We start from the raw sequence: 15628 nt of genomic DNA, 5'->3' as shown, positions 1-15628 counted from the left end.
CTGGGACGCTCCTCCCTGGCTGTCTGCCTGGCGCACTCCCACTTCCTGCCCACTGAGAGCTCAGCAACTCGGTGGAGCCCACCTGCCTTCCTATGTGTATTCAGTTCCTGCTTCCCACAAACGTAGCTGCTTAAAACAACACCTGTTTGTTACCTGAGTTCCTGTGGGACAGGCATCCCGGCGTCCAGACACGGCTCAGCTGTCCTCTGCCTGGTCGTGCCAGGCTGCAGTCAGGTATCAGCCGGCTGCGTTCTCAGCTGGAGGCTCAGCTGTGGAAGAATCCGCTTCCACACTCCCCTGCTTGTTGGCAGGATGCATTTCCTGGGGCCTGTGCTATCGAGGGCCTACTTCTTATTGGCTGTTGGCTAGAGGCTGGCCTTGGGCCCTAGTCGCCCCCCCATTCCCTGCCACGTGGCCCCCTCCATGGGCAGTTCCCAACATGGCTGCTTGCTTCTTCAGGGCCAGCAAGAGAGCCTCTCTCCCCGGTCTGCTCAGATGGAGTCTCATAGAAGGCAGCCTAACCATGGGAGTGACCTCCTGTCACCAACATACAACGTGACCCAACTGCAGGACTGACATCCTGTCACCTCTGCCATATTGTGGTTTTGAAACAAGTCACAGGTGCCGCCTGCATTTGGGGAGGGCAGCAGTCTCTCTAATACCACAATTGGTCTCTTCCCCCACCTCTGGACTCCCCCGCTCTGCCCTGCAATTTTTTTCATAGCACATTCCAGTCTCTGACATACTATGTCATCTCCTTATTAGTATGTTTATCAGGCACAGGCACGCCTGGGAGGGTGAGGGCAGCGGGGCTCCAGACCGACGCAATGAGGTGAGTCAAATGAACGTTTGGTTTCCCAGTGGCAATCAGAGTTATGCTTAACACCACGCTCTAGTCGATTAAGCCTGCAGCAGCATTATGTCTAAAATACAATGTACATGCCTTTGTTACAAAAAAATACTCTCTTGCTAAAAATGCTAACAGTCACCTGAGCTTTCAGCGAGTCCATCTTTCTGCCCGATGTTGGTGGCTACTGACTCATCCGGGTGGTGGCTGCTGAAGCTGAGGGGCGGGGGGGGGGGGGGGCGCGGCACTGGCAAGTTCTTAAGACAACAATGAAGTTTGCCACAGTGACTGACTCTTCTTTTCATGAACAATATCTCTGGAGCATGTGATGCTGTTTGACCACCATAAAACGGTCAATTAGAATCACCTTAGGATCCTTAAAAAAATTATTTTCCAGGTGCCACCCAAGAGCTGGTGAAGCAATATGTGGGGCTGAGCCTAGTGACGCATAATTGTAGAGGCTTCCCTGTGATCCTAATGGTCACTCAGGTTTCTGGGGCAGCAGATGGCAGTGGCGCTCAGCCCAAGCTGTTCATCTGAAACACCGAAGAGCTTAAGAGACTGCTACCCGGACCCCACCTCGTGGCAGGGGGGTGTGGACACCTAACATTGGTATGATTTAAAAGTGCCCCTAGATGATTCTTCTGGGCATCCGGGGTCGAGAACCGCTGCTCCAGAGCACAGGCGTGGGGACTCACACAGAGGCTCAGTGAAGCTTCAGACGCAGAGCAAGGAGGAGACCCAAGAGTCAGGCCATCACGTTTCGTATTCTTCCAAGAAACATTGATTCCTTACCTGTGGGCATGTTCCTCAATTACGGGTCACACCCATTTACCTGGAAAAGCTAACCTCTGGCCCCTTGAGCCTACAGTTTGTGACAAGGTAGGCGGTAAGTAGGCTCCTTCCCCAGGCTCATCTGCTGGCAGGCACGGAGCCCAACCCGGGGCCTGAACTCACGACCTGAGCTGAGATCAAGAGTTGGATGCCCACCGACTGCACCATGCAGGTGCCCCACTGCCAGGCTTCTGGGAGGTGAATTATCAGGGGTTGCATAGGTGGCAACAGGCCGGGGAAGCTCGACCCCCAGGTCGTCCCCCTGCTTCCCTGCAGCGTAAGTTCACTGTCAGGCCCGGCCTGGGCCCAGAGGCTGTGCGGTGCCTGCGAGGCTTCACTTGGTGACTATAGGGTTGTGTGACCGCATGGATGGAAGGCTTTCCTGCAGCTGTCACCTTCAAGGCTTGCTCATCAATGAATGCTCCCAGATCAGGGCTTCTGGGATTGGGCCCCCCAGGTGGCGTCCTCTGCAGCCGGAAGAGAACTGAGTCCTGGCACAGGCACCTCCACACTCACTGCTCAGCTCAGGCTCTTTCTGGGAGGAATGAGGACATGGGGGAAGGGGGAGCCATGTGGAGGCTTTCCCGTGTTTCTCCATTCCCGCCCCCCTGCCCCCCATTCTCTGGGACCCTGCGGCCAGGCACCCCCCCCTAGAAGCCCCACCACAGAGCCCAGCCGCTCCCCTGGTGCATCCTCAGGCAGGACACGCCTCTGTGCCAGGAGCGTCCTCTGAGGCTGAGGCCTGAGTGTCAGGCAACATTGAACCACATGGGACCCCTCACCTGCTCTCAGGTGGGAGCCCATGACTCCTCTCCTTCTGGAAGGTTCCAGGTGGGTCCTGGGTCCATCAGCTTCTGCAGACCCAGCAGTCCCTAGAGGGCCAGGGTTTAGCGAGCTCCATCCTCAGGAACATCCTGCTTTTGGGTCAATGCCTCACCCTTGGTTCCCACAGAGAGACCAAGGACAGGGAATATGCACCACGGCCACCTGCTTCCTGTTTTGGGAGAGAGGAAGTCCTGAAACCACCCCAGGACTCAATCTTGGAGGGGGAGCGTGGACAATGGCAGCTGACCCAGGGGGGCCATGGTGGGCAGGAGACCGGGAAAAGTCCCAGCGCCATGGGGCGGATGGAGGCTGCAGGGGCGGGATGCCCAGGGAGTGTCTGCGTGCGTCCTCCCCCCAGGCCCCTTGTTCCAGCTGGCAGGTCCTGTGGGCCCAGAAGACGGAGCAGAGCATTCTTCCTGAGCTTGTCCCCAGTGCTAGGACTGGGTGGGGACGCACAGGGCCCTGAGGTGGCGCCAGGGGCTGGTTTCGAGGTGGGGGTGGTGAGACAGCTTGGGTAGGAGTCCCCCAGCCTGTTTGTACTCTCCATGTCAGGGGTCAGTTGTGGGGGAGGAGAAGGGAGCTGGGTGAGTGGGCAGACTCAATGCTGGGAGGGGGAAGAGAGCTTGAGAGAGCCTGGACCCCGCGCCCCGCCCCCCCGGAACAGCTCCGAGAGTCCAAGCAGGCACCGCCACCATAACCCCTGTCACTAGAGCACCAGCACCTGGCAGCCAGTACCCGTCGGCCTCCACACGGAGCCTAGGAGACGGATTCTGCTTTTCTCTGGCTTTGTGGGCCAGGGGACTGCGCACAGAGAGGGCATGTGGCTTGCTAAGATCACACAGATGGGAAGCGGCCCATTCAGCCTTGAGGCCTGGCCAGGGGCCAGCCCGGGGGCTGCATGGGCTCCTTGTCCTCTTAGCAGCTCCCAAGCACATTGACAAAGGCCAGGGAGACTCTCGACAGCATCCAAGCGGCAGGGCCACCAGCTCCAGAAGTTTCCAGCATTAGGCTCTTGAGGAGGACCCTCTGGGGGTTCGAGTACCTGCAGTGCCCTGGGGTGAGGACCGCTGAAGTCTGAACAAGGCCCGGAGGCTGGTCTATCAACTGCAGCCTCTCCCTGTCCTAAGCTACTGGCCTCTGGGACAGACGTGTCCTTCCTTGTCCATGGGCGAGCCCGGCTCTTGGAAGCCTCATGCCCCCTGCTTTCAGTCTAGAAGAGGGGACCTCACCCAAGTGCCTACTGCCACCCACTGGTGGCACCAGCAGAGCCGATGCACTGCCCAGGAGGCCTGTCCAGAGGAGCGGCTCTGGCGTCTGTAGGACAGACTTCTTTGGGGGAACCACGGGGTCTAAGGGTGTGCTGGCTTCGGCCCCCCGCCCCCATGCCGCTAACAGCCTCTCCCAAACGCCATGCGGACTTGTATGCCCACTTCTAGATTCCTGCGGAGGCTGAACATTTTTGCTGCTTTGATGATGGACAGCTGTGTCAGGCTCCAGCACGCATAACCTCCCAAGGGCGGGGGTGGGGGGGATGGGTGCCATGATCCCGATTCCAGTGCAAAAGTGGGGCTTCTGCATGTGTTAACCTTGAAAATAAAACTTCTAGTCATTTTACCAGCCAAAATGGGTTTACTGAGGAAGGGCGGAGAATTGCAAGCTGGGGCAAGCAAAACACCGCAGGTTTGCAGAGCGAAGGACAGCAAAGCGCTTTCCCAGAGGAGGGGGGAGCTGGGAGGGGCTGTTGTCAACTGAAAGCCCATTGGGCTAAACTGGGAGCTGGAAGTGTACTGGCTTCTCATTGGCTGGGCTGTTGCCAGGGCTGGAGGAAAGCTCCCCTCTTCCAGCCCAGCAGGGAGTGAGGGAGTAGGGAAAGCACTAGGGCCGGGGAGGCTCCTCTCTTCCCGTCGCATTTGTACATGATGAGAGTAGGAGGGGGTGAGAGCTCCCGCTGCCCAAGCTCCTCACTGGTGTTCTAGTGAGGTTTCCTTTGATTAATTTTCTCATTTGGGTGGGCCTGGGCTGCGAATCTGCCAGCAGGCTGCGGTGGGAAAGACCCCTGTGTGGCCCCCAGACCCTCACGTCGGGAGGGGCCCTCCGTGGGGCTTGCAGGGGGGATCTGCCCACACACCGAGCAGCACAGCCTCCTGAGGCTGGCTCAAGCCGAATCACCGTAGAAACCACCAACTCTGCGGGACAAGGGACACCCTGGGGAATCGGGGTGGTGCGGGGTTTGCTCAGGGTTTGCAGTGGGCAGGGAGAGGCCTGCCTCCATTTACAGAGGTCTGTGTGCGGAACGCGGCACTTCTGGGCTGGCTGGCTGCTGCCGCTGCAGACCTCATGGGGACACAGGCAACACAAGTGGCCCTGACCGGTCACTGAGCACCCTGATGGACAGATGGACAGAGGACCGAGGAGGCCAGCAGGACCTGGCTACCAGATGCGCTCATAAGGGCCACAGGCTGGGGAGCCCCTTCCTGCTTTGGCTGCTGTGCCCATGCTCCCCAGGCCGTGGTGATGCGCCCAAAGCCAAGTCTTTTTTCTAGGTACAGTTAGATGGATTTTCTGTTCCTTGCCGCTGAATACACTGCAGACTGATCCAGACAAAGTGAGCAAAGGTCTCTTCTTGGGAGAACACAGAGCTTGGCCTTGAGGAGGTCCTTGCTGGAGTCTGGACATCCAGGAGGGGACTGCAGCACCCCACATTGGAGCCTTGGGGAGTGTGGGCTCGGCAGGGTGACACCGTGGGGAGGGCGGTCATGGGGCAGGGTGATGCTGTGGGGAATGTGGGCATGGGTGAGGTGACACCATGGAGAGGGCGGGCACGGGCATGGGAAGGGCAGGCATGGGCATGGGTGCGGTGACACCATGGAGAGGGCGGGCACGGGCGGGGTGATGCCGTGGGGAGGGTGGGCACGGGAGGGGTGACACCAGCAGGTGTTTGCTTCTTCCTTCATCTTGCTTCTCAGCTGGAATGTGGAGCTGGGCACGCAGCCCCCTCTAGGTAGGGGTTGATTTATTGCTCCCCAGAGCAGGGCCCTCCAGCCAAGGTCCGAAAGACAGAAGCTTTGGAGGAGCGAGATTTGAGGAGGGGCACGTGGCTCTTTCCACCAGGCTCCTGAGCCCCCTGGCTTAATAGAGGACTCAGCAAGCCTGAGGTCCTGCAAAGTCTGGGGTGCTGCGTGTGGCTGCGTGATGGTCTTTGCTTCATGGGAGTGGGCTGCACACCCTCTGGGGGCAGTAGGGAGACGGAGAGGGGGAGGGAGTGAGCTTTGCCAGGGTGCGGCTGGGCTGGCAGTGGGTCTCACAGCCCTGGGGGAGGAGATGGCAGAGCACAGAGGCAGGGATGGGGGGCTCAGGAGGGCGAGGCTTTGACTTGCCTCCTGTGTGCTTAGGTCAGCCCATTGAGTTCAGGGGGTTAAGAGACAACTAGTCCGGTCCGTACCAGGGAGGAGCCCCATTCCCCAGACACCTGCTTCCAAGGGAGGTTGAGCGACCTTTCCAGGGGGAGTGGCTTCTGGGGAGGCCTGTCACCCTCTGGCTCTGCCTCTGTCTCTCCTGCAGTTCCTGGGATCTGCCTGCACCATCCCCCACCCTCACCCCCCAGCCTGGGGCCCTGCATCCTCAGTTGCATCTTCCTTGGGAGGTCTTAGATCCCCATGTGTCTGTGTGCCTGTGTCCCCAGCTGGTCAGAGCTTGGAGGGAGGGAGGTATGGTTAGAATTTGTCCCATGAGTTGGAATCAGGCACCACGTCCAGCTCTGCGACAGCCGGGGGACCACAGGGCGCCGGGCACAGTGGTGTGTGGGCACTGGTGCATTGGGTAGAAGGAAGGGTGTGTGTGACTTGGGGGACTGCCTGCCTCGAGGCACTTCAGCCCAGGCAACTCTGCCACCACAGGCTGAGGGTGACCATAGCTTCCAGGCACAGGGAGGCCATGCCCATGGAGGCAGCGTGGGGGAGCCCGTCCATTCACCGGATGGGTTGTCTTTCTCCCCTCCCCCACCCACCCATCACAGATTCCATCTTAAAAATCCCAGCTCTCTAGGAAGCTGAATCTAGTAGTGGCAAAGGCAAGGGCATCTGAATTGTGTCTGGATGGCAGGAGCATTGCTAGAGGCCACGCGGGGGCTGAGAGCCGCGCCTGACTTCTGGGCTGTGGCCCCTGTGACCAGTGAGCTTACCCTCCTTGGGTCCAAGACCCGGCACACGGCCAGATGTGCTACGGCTGGGGTCTCTGACGTTGGGTGGTGGGCGACGCCCAGTAATGACTGGCTAACATCCAGGTCCTAATCCCTGGAGCCTGGAGATGTGTGGCCTCATGTGGCAAAGGGGTGATGTGATGGGGTTGAAGGTCTTGGGATGAGAGATTGTCCTCGATTTGGTGGTGGCCCCATGTCACCACAAAGGCCTTAATAAGAGGGAGGTGGCGGGAGATTTGAGGCAGATGGTGGTGAGGGGCCAGAGTTCCAGAGACGCGGAGCCAGGCGGATGTACAGCGGGCTCTGTGAGTGCAAGCACAGGGATTGGCTCACGTGGCTGTGGAGGCCGAGAGGTCCTGTACCTGCCGTCCGCAAGCTGGAGCCCCAGGAAGGCCGGGGGTGGGATTCACTGGAGTCTGAAGGCTTCAGAACGAGGAGCTCCAGCGTCTCAGGGCAGGAGAGGATGGAGGTCCAGCTCCAGAGGGTGAATTTGCCCTTTCTGCCTTGTTGTTCCGTTTGGGCCCTCAGTGGTTGGGGTGCAGCCCCCCACGTTGGCAGGGGCCATCTTTGTCATCTTTGTACCCGAATGCTAATGTCTTTGGAAACCCCCTCCCAGACACACCCAGAAATCATCTGGGCCTCTCTCGACCCAGTCAGGCTGACACAGAAAACGCACCATCACAGGCTCCGGAAGGAACAAAGCCCTTCATTTCAGACTTCTGAGCTTCGGGACCGTTTGAGCTGTTGTGAGTCACGTGTCATGGCAGTCATGAGACATGGAGGCAGGGATCCCGCTGGACACACGCCCTGGCCCGCTGTACAGGTGGGTGCAGAGGTGCTGCCCAGGCTGGATGAGAGGGAGCAGCCCTGAGGTACCACCTCCTGATTTCCGGCAGTTCCTTCCCGGGACTGGCCTAGAACATCCTGACCGTCCCTGGTACATCAGACTGGCCTTGGCCTGGTGGTCCAGCTGGGTCTTGGTCCTCATCCGGCCTCTCCCAACCTCTGGCTCAGGCCTGGTGCTCTTCCCCTGCAGCGCTTGTCAGTCTTCACTGAGGCTGGTCCTCCCAGGAGGGCCCCCCTACCCTGCCACATGGCAGACAAGGAAACCCACTTGGGGCGGGCGTTGCAGGGGAGGTGAAGAGGTCCGTCTGGGTCACGGAGCTGGTGGGGCATGGCGTTCATGCGGGTCGTGGAGCTGGGGCAAGGGCTTAACTAACATTTTAACCCAGACAGGGTGAGCCCCGAGCTCGGCTTTTATCTATGTGGGAGAGCGTGTGTGACCACAAGTGCGTGCACCGGCGGGAGTAACATGAGAGCGTATGTACCTGCAGGAGCGTGTGTGTGTGACAGTGTGTGAAGAAGAAGGGACAGAGAAATGACTCACTTCAACTCTGCAGCCATTTATTTCCCTCCCAAGGAAAGGGGTACCGAGGCAGGCAGTGTGGGCCTGGTATAATGGCTCCTGGTCACCATGATCTCTGCCCTTCCTCCTTGCTGCCCTGCCATCCCAGTGTGCTGCCTCATGGTGCGAAGTGGCTGCTGAGCCGCAGACATCACTGCAGCCGGCAGGAAGGAGGAAGGAGAAGAAGACAGACCTGTCTCTACCCCAGGGATTTGCCCCCCAGCTAGGCCTTGAGGTTTTCTTTACTAAGGAAAGAAGGAAGCAGAGAGTGGGAGGCTACCCCACCTGCTGCAGCTGCTTGACAGGCAGCGTAGGACTCTGGGCTTCCCTACCCAGGGGCTGCTGGGCTGGTGGGGATTGAGGGGTCCTCTGAGCCTTGTTCCCTGCTGCTCTGATGGGGAACCTGAGGCCCAGACCCAGGCCTCCTTCCTCCTATCCCAGGGCTCTGTCTTGTCACCAGCCAGGAAGGCGGAGAGCCCCCAGCACCCAGTGGTGCCGGCCTGACCAGAGTGGGCCCTGGGCACCCCTGGGTTCCCTTCCCCAAGCCCTCCCACTGCCCAGTCCTCTTCTCAGGAACCCAGGCAACAGTCTTGGGGGGAGGGGAGGTGAGAGAATGTGGCTGACTCCGCCTGGCATAGGATGCGTGTTTTCTCTACCCAGCTGTGTGGACCCGCCCTCTGAGCAGTCGCGGCCTGGACCTGGGGTCAATGTGCTGACACAGGCGGTGGGGAGAGGAGGCCAAAGATGCCAGACAGCCAGGAAATAGGAAATGCAGACGGGGCAGTGTTGGCCGGATCACTAAAGGTGTTCCAAGTTTATTCATCAGAGCTGGGGTGGGGAGCCAGGTGGGTAAGGCACTGGACAGAGTGCTGGCCATCCAGGGTGTGAGTGGGGTGGGGGTGGGACCACCCATTCAGGACCCCATGGCCTGAAGGCCGGGAAGGAGGCTGAGCAGGAGAGTGGCGGCCACCATCGCGGGGCTGCCCTGGGGGCTACCGGCTCCGCTGCCTGGGGGCTCCTGCCAGGGTGGGATGTTGCAGAGGGTGGACTGGCAACAGGTCAGGGTCATCAGGGTCCCCTCCAGTGTCTTGGTGATGGGCTGACACGTGTCTGCACACCATGCAGAGTAGGTGGTCAGAGGACCCGACTCTGGGAGGGAGGAGGGGCGGGGGAGAAAGGCTTTGTCACGCTGGACAGGCTGGCGCAGGGAGGAGGCCCCTCACGGGGGTGCACGCCTTTCTGCATGGGAGATGGGGCACCTCCTGCCCTGGCCACTGCGGGGTCTGCTCACCCGTGTTCCCGTGGGACATGATGGCTTTGCAGAAGCTGTGGCCGTGGACGCAGTTCTGAACTTGCTTGCAGCGCTCCCCCCTGTACAGGGACTGGCAGGCATAACACTGCAGCAGCCCTGGGAGGCAAGAGGGCTCAGGCCAAGGGGCCTCCCCCTGCAGCCCAGTGCCTCCCCCTGCAGCCCAGAGCCTCCCCCTACAGACTTGTGCTCTGTTCCCAGCTGATCCCTCCATAAGCCTCTGCCCAAGCCTCCCTGCACCCCTCCTCAGGACTGGTCAGCTCTGCCCTGCCCTGCCAGCGCCCAACCGTCCTGTCTGGCTGAGCTGGACTCCATGCCCAGGGCCTCTACACTTGCTGGTCTATCCAGGCAGGGACTCCGCTGCACCCCTCTCTGCCTAGTGAACTCCTATTCAGCCTCCCTGCCCGGGAGTGGTTCCTTCTCTAGGCTCCCTACTCCGGATGGCCATCGAGGGTCACAGCCAGGGTGAGGTGAGCGGGGGTGCTGAGTGTCAGGGCCCTTTCTCTCCCCTCCCCTGCCCCCTGGAAGGCTTTGCCTGTTGTTCTGCATCATGCCAGCCCCGCACTGAGCCTGGCGCTCAGCGGAGCCCCCACACAGTGTTGCGAGAGAGGGATGGGTGCCTGTGCCCTCGGGTGGGGTGGACGGTCCCCTCTGCCCTTGCCACCTGCAGCCACACTGGCCTCCTGCCCCTCCTCGTCGTCGTCGTCATCATAGCCCTCCGGGCCGACGTCCGCGTGCTCCTCCTCCTCCTCGTCCTGCGCCCGCCCGGTGCCTGGCCACGCAGGGATGCCTGTAACCCCCCAGTTCCCGGGCACGGAGCACACATACTCCAGACCCAGTGCTGGGCCCCACCCCTTCCATCTGTCCTTCGACACTCCTCCATCCCCTTCCTCCCCACTCGGTCCTCCCCGTGGGCCCCCAGCTGCTGGCGCTGCTTGCTTCCCAGCACCATCAGCTGCTGTGGGGGCCCCTTTGCAGTAGCTGCCTCCCCCCGCCACCGCCCCAGTAAACCCTCAGGATGGCCCGCCTGTTTGACAGAAGAGGACACGGAGGCCGGGACAGAAGAGGTAACCCGAAGCCTGCATTTCAAAGAGGTGGGGCCTGTCGCTGGGGAGGGGTAGGTTTGGGAACCTGCGGGAGCCCAGGACAGCCCACGTCCACGTCCCTCCAGCCTGACCCCCCTGCACCCCATGCCGTGTCCTGCCCCCAGGCTGGGTGTCCCGAGGGTCCCCGTGGGCCCAGACTGTGCTGTCCCCTCTCGCTGCAGGGGTGCCCCCTTGCCCGGGTACCTGGCTGCCCACAAAGCAGCAGGGCCAGCAGGAGAGCCGCGGGTGCCTTCATCCTGCTGGGGGCTGCCGGGTCTGCTCGCTCCGGTTCTTGCTCAGGCTCTGGATCTGTGGGAAGTGGGACAGAGGGCATTCCGGGGGCTTCCTGGAGGCCCCTGGGCCCCAGCTCCCCCCACCCCAGCTCCAGCCTCAAACAATGGGCCTCATACCGGCCCCCAGTGCCAGGCATCAGGCCAGGGACGGCCCTTTCCCTCCCTGACTTCAGGGGCCTGGGGGACAGGAAGTCATTGTGGGGGCCTCCTGTCCACCTGTGCCGCTCCGCCCTGGCCCGGCTTGCAGGCGCGAGCACTGCGGCCAGCGAACCTGGGCCCGGGCTGGGGCAGCGCCGGACAAGTCTCTCACCCGCCCGTCCGCCTCTGGAGCCTGTGGGAACCAGGCCCAGGCCACTTGGCCACAGGAGCTTGTCGTCCTGGATCCTTCAGCTGCCCGTCGCTCACCTGTCACCTGCAGCCCCGAGTCAGCCTCACTGTCCTTCCAGAGCTCGTTCCCACTTCAGGCTGTTGTCCTGGTCATGCCCTCTGCCTGGAGCGTGCTCTTCCTGCCTGCATCCGCGTGGCTCCTCCCCTCACCTCAGAGCTCCTTCCAGCCACCACCCAGCCCGGGCCCTATCTTCCCTGACTTGGGCGTACCCCTGCCCGGGGAACAGGCCGGTGGAGGAGTGGGGAAGCTTCCTGTGACTGAGCCTCTGGGGCCTGGCTTCCTGGCTCCTACCCTCTAGCCAGCTTGGCAGCCCCCCAGCTCTCTCTCTGGGGACACCCCTCCTCCTCTGCAGGCCACAGGCCTGAAGGAGTATTGAGAGCCCCTTCCCCCTTCCCGGGGGCAATGGGAAAGTGGGGGCGGGGGCAGGGGGCTGGGTTGGACCTGGAGCCCGGAGTGCAAGCCCGACTGCTACTTGTGCGCGTGCCTCAGTGCCTGGGCCCCTCCCTTGGCGTGCCGGGGGTCATTTCCCTGACTGTCAGCAGGTGCGTGGGACATTCTCTGGGGCCACCTGTAGCAGAGGTGAGAGGTGGCTCTGGGGTGAGACTGGCTGGGCCTGGTGCCTGGCTCCTTTTCCCCCTCTGCGTCCGGGACCAGCCCCCTCTTGGGCCTCTGGGCCTCAGGATCCTCACACGATGTCTTGGCCATCAGGAGCCAGTGCCTGCCAGCCTTTAGGATGGTACCTGGCTCGGTCCCCTCAGGGCTGGCTGTGAGGACACTTCTCTGAAGCCTCAGCCACCAAGAGGTGCTGTCCCGCCTGAATTCCTAGGGAGCCGTGCACCCTCGCCTACCCCAGAGCCACCCTCAGTTTCCCGAGGAGGCTGCCCCCAGCCCTTCCCCACAGCCCTTCCCCACAAAGGGCCAAAGTCACTTTTCAGACCGGCTCCATCTGTTGGGTGCTCATGGCCCTGGACGCCCCCACCCCCGCCGCGCCCCAGCCACCGCAGCAGACCCAGAGCTGCTCCCAGGAGGGCCCCGGGGGCGGTCCCAGAACTATTAGGGAGCAGGGGTGCCCCCTGCCACCTGCGCCTCCCCCCCCCCCCCCCCCCCCGCCCCTGCAGGCCAGAGCTTGTTGTGAGAAGCCTCTGGGGATAATAACAGCCCCATTTACTTCACTGATTGAAACATTGTTGCCCCTCAGCAGTCCCCCAGGGCGATGTTAGAGCCCTGCCCTACGGACCAGGAGCTACTGCCCAGCTTCAGCCCTGCCGGCCATCCCTCCCCTCTGCTGCAGGCACTTGCGCTGCCCCCTGCCCCGTCTAGGGAAGGAGCGGGTCCAGTCCTGACCCTGCAGATGCAGCGCACAGCCAGCCCAGGGCTGGTGGCCGACTCGTGTACATGAGGACTGTCGATGCTGGGGGAGCTTGGCCCCTTCCCCAACACCTTGTTGGCAGACACCTGCATCCCTGGGACCCCCCAGCCCTCAGGTCGGGGTGTGTGTGTGCACTCAGCCTTCTCCCCACCCAGGCCTTTTCAAACGTTCTGGTCCCAAAACATGCCCATTAGCGGCACTTCCTTGACCCCAGGCTTCCAGGACAGGGGTGCCTCCTGCAGACCCCAGTGCAGGGACTTGGCTCCCTTAGACACCCCCAGGGCCAGGGCCAGGGCTCAGGGCTGCCGGCCCCATGGCAGCTGAGGCCCATGTTGGAGCTTGCATGCTAAATGGCCTGTGCCCTGGGCTCAGAGCCCTCCCCCTTGGCCATGCCCATATCCAGAGGCAGGCCCGGGGCCCCCTACTCCCAACCCGCAGACCCCTGCATAGCAAGGACCCAGTCCTGCCTGTGCTGCCCAGTGCGGCTGGGCTGGTTCCAGTGGGTGGCCCTGTGGCCGTGGCTGGTCTGGAGTTCCCCCACCCCCAGGCCTGGCCTCCCTCCAGCCAAGTGAATCTAGTGGGTCACCTTGCTCTTCCTGGCAGGAGCAGCCTTGGGCTCAGACCTCATGCCAGTCGTGGACAGGGCACCCCGGCCATCCGTATTTGCTCTCACGCTGGCAGAGGAGGAGATGGTGGGGGTGGGGCAGGGCCCTGCTTTCCCTGGGTAACTGTGCTCTTCTGTCCCGAGCTTTGAGTTCCTGTTCTGTACCCCCTCATCCTCCCCACGTGGGCCTCTGGGGTCACCAAGTTGAATCAGATCCAGACCTGGGGAAAGGTGAACAATGTTTCTGAGGGGCAAAGGTCTAGCATCTGTGGGGACAGGAAGGGCATCTGTCCCCACCTGCAGTACACAGACCTGGGGAAATGGGGCTTTTGGGGGCAGATGTGGGCTGTACCCATGCTGGTCCTCACGTGCATCTCTCTGCTCTGGGCTCTTTCCCACTCTCTCTGCAGCTGACCCTCTCGGTCTCTGGGAGCAGAGGAAGGGGCTTCCTTCTTAGAGCAGAGTCCAGACCCTGTCACCCCTGTGGGCAGGAGTCATGAGGGGGTCCCTCCTGGGGTCTCTCTCTCCCTGCTGCTCTCTTGCCCAGGCAGGCTGTTCCTGGGGCTTGCCAGGGGCACAAGCCCCGTTCTTCCCTGGAATCCAGCACTGAGAAACAAGCAGACATGGGGGGCTGGCCACTGGGAGCAGGCTCCGGGTGGTCTTGGGGGGTACACTGCCCTGCACCCCCACTCACACCAGGAACCTGTGAGGAAACTCAGGGTCTCAGAAGCTCATCCATTAGTCCCTTCAGGGACTATGCAGGCACGCATTGTTCATTCGGTCAGCCTGCTCCCCCCCACTCCCTGACACACATCTGCACCCCAGGCACCCCTGGCCTTCATTTTCTCTAGTCCTCGGACACCCTTGCCTCCATCCACATCAACCCTGGAGAGTCTCATCCTCCCTTTCCCTGGAAGCCCCACGGTGGAGGGTGACCGAGGGTCCCTGGTAGCTGGCACAGTTCTGGCAGATGTGCCGCCCACCCCCCGCGCCTCTGTTGTGACGCCTTCCCCACCATCCACCTCCAGAACTTTTCCACCTTTCCTAACTGACGCTCTGCCCACGAAACACTAGCTTCCGTCCCCCAGCCCCTGGCGCCAGCATTCCACCTGCTGTCTCTGAACCTGATGACCCTTGGGACCTCACAGAAGTGAAACACAGATGTGCCCTCTTGTGACTGGCTTATTTCACTCACATAACGCCTTCAGGCGCACCCATGCTGTGGCGTGTGACGGATCTCCCCTCCTTTTTAAGGCGGAATAACATTCCATTTTGTGGATCCGCTACGTTTTGTTTCTCCGCTCGCCTGTGGACGGACGCTGGGACGGCTGGTGCCGGTGCCTTCGGGCTGCGGCGACTTGCGGTGTGAACCACCTGCGCGGATCCGTTCAAGTCCCTGCCTGCACTTCTGCGGGGACGCGCTCAGGAGTGGGGTTGCTGGAGCAGATGGCGCGTCTGTGTCTAATTGGTTCCTCTCCTTCTGCACGTAAACACCTGTGTGTCTCATTAAACTGCCACTAAGCTCGGGCTTCCACGTGCACGCGCAGGTCAGGGCATCTGGGAGGCTGAGGCTCCAGTCCCGCCACGCACCCCGCCCACCTGGCCGCGCCCCCTCCGCCTGGGGCCCTGGAGGGTCCCTGGGCGCTGCCTCCCAGACACCTACTCCCACCCCGTGCCCCTGCTGAGGGGTTCCTTGGTTGGACCTCCAGATGTCTGGGGCGCCAGTGTTACACTGGGGCTCCCCTTGGGAGAACCACGGGGAGGGGGGTACATGGTACGTGTCATTTATTATCTCATTAGAAATCTATCTCCCTCCCCAAACTGAAAATAATTTTGCAGGGGTGCTCTGCAGCCATATAAAAGGATGAAGAAGCTCTTTGTGTCCCGAATCAGAAAAAGATGACCCGGATAAAGCCAGGGATTGCAGAGCATGCGCACACGCTACTTTTTGAATGACTAGGGAGGATACAGGTCTCCGAAGTACCATCTTCCATTCAAATTTGCCCCCCTGGGACTGTCCACCCCCTTGCAAAGGAAGGAGTGCGTGTGTGCGTGTGTGTGTGTAAGCCCTGGGGGCCTGGACGGAAAGACACCGATGGCTGAGCTCGAGATAGGGGTCCACACTTGTGGGGGGGGAGTTCCCTTAAGTCCCGCATGACCGCAGGGAAGACCCAGGGCAGCCTGGGGCCCCAGGGTGAGCATGAGCCCCCTCACTGGGTTATGGGCTGGGTCCAGCCCCAGGCCTCCTGGCAGCAGTGCGTCTCACACCCATCAGAGCAGGGGACCCGTGTCCTGGAGAGGTCCCCTTGGATTCCTGACAGGGTGGCAGATCTTCAGATACAGGGTGTGGACATGAATAAAAGCAGACCTCACTTAGATGGAGTCTGGAGGCCTGCAGGGGTTGCTCTCACCCCCTCCCACTCCCGCTCCGCTGCAGGCCCAACAAGGAGAGACGCACCTTGCAGGAGGGT

General features: G+C 61.5%; 1 protein-coding gene across 1 annotated transcript; it reads right to left on the bottom strand.

The window, feature by feature from the left end:
* Positions 1–8895: 8895 nt before the first annotated feature.
* Positions 8896–11391, bottom strand: GPIHBP1 (glycosylphosphatidylinositol anchored high density lipoprotein binding protein 1). The gene is made up of 5 exons (XM_027620655.2): positions 11202–11391; positions 10708–10812; positions 10083–10190; positions 9401–9517; positions 8896–9258 (listed from the first exon to the last, which is right to left on the bottom strand). Exons 2-5 carry the CDS (start codon positions 10757–10759, stop codon positions 9023–9025), a joined length of 513 nt encoding a protein of 170 aa, XP_027476456.1. The 5' UTR covers positions 10760–10812; positions 11202–11391; the 3' UTR covers positions 8896–9022.
* Positions 11392–15628: the final 4237 nt, after the last annotated feature.

Source organism: Zalophus californianus, chromosome 4 (assembly GCF_009762305.2).
Source record: "Zalophus californianus isolate mZalCal1 chromosome 4, mZalCal1.pri.v2, whole genome shotgun sequence".
Lineage (NCBI taxonomy): Eukaryota > Metazoa > Chordata > Mammalia > Carnivora > Otariidae > Zalophus > Zalophus californianus.
Note: the sequence above shows the minus strand (reverse complement) of the source record. Positions and strands in the feature narration are given on the sequence as shown.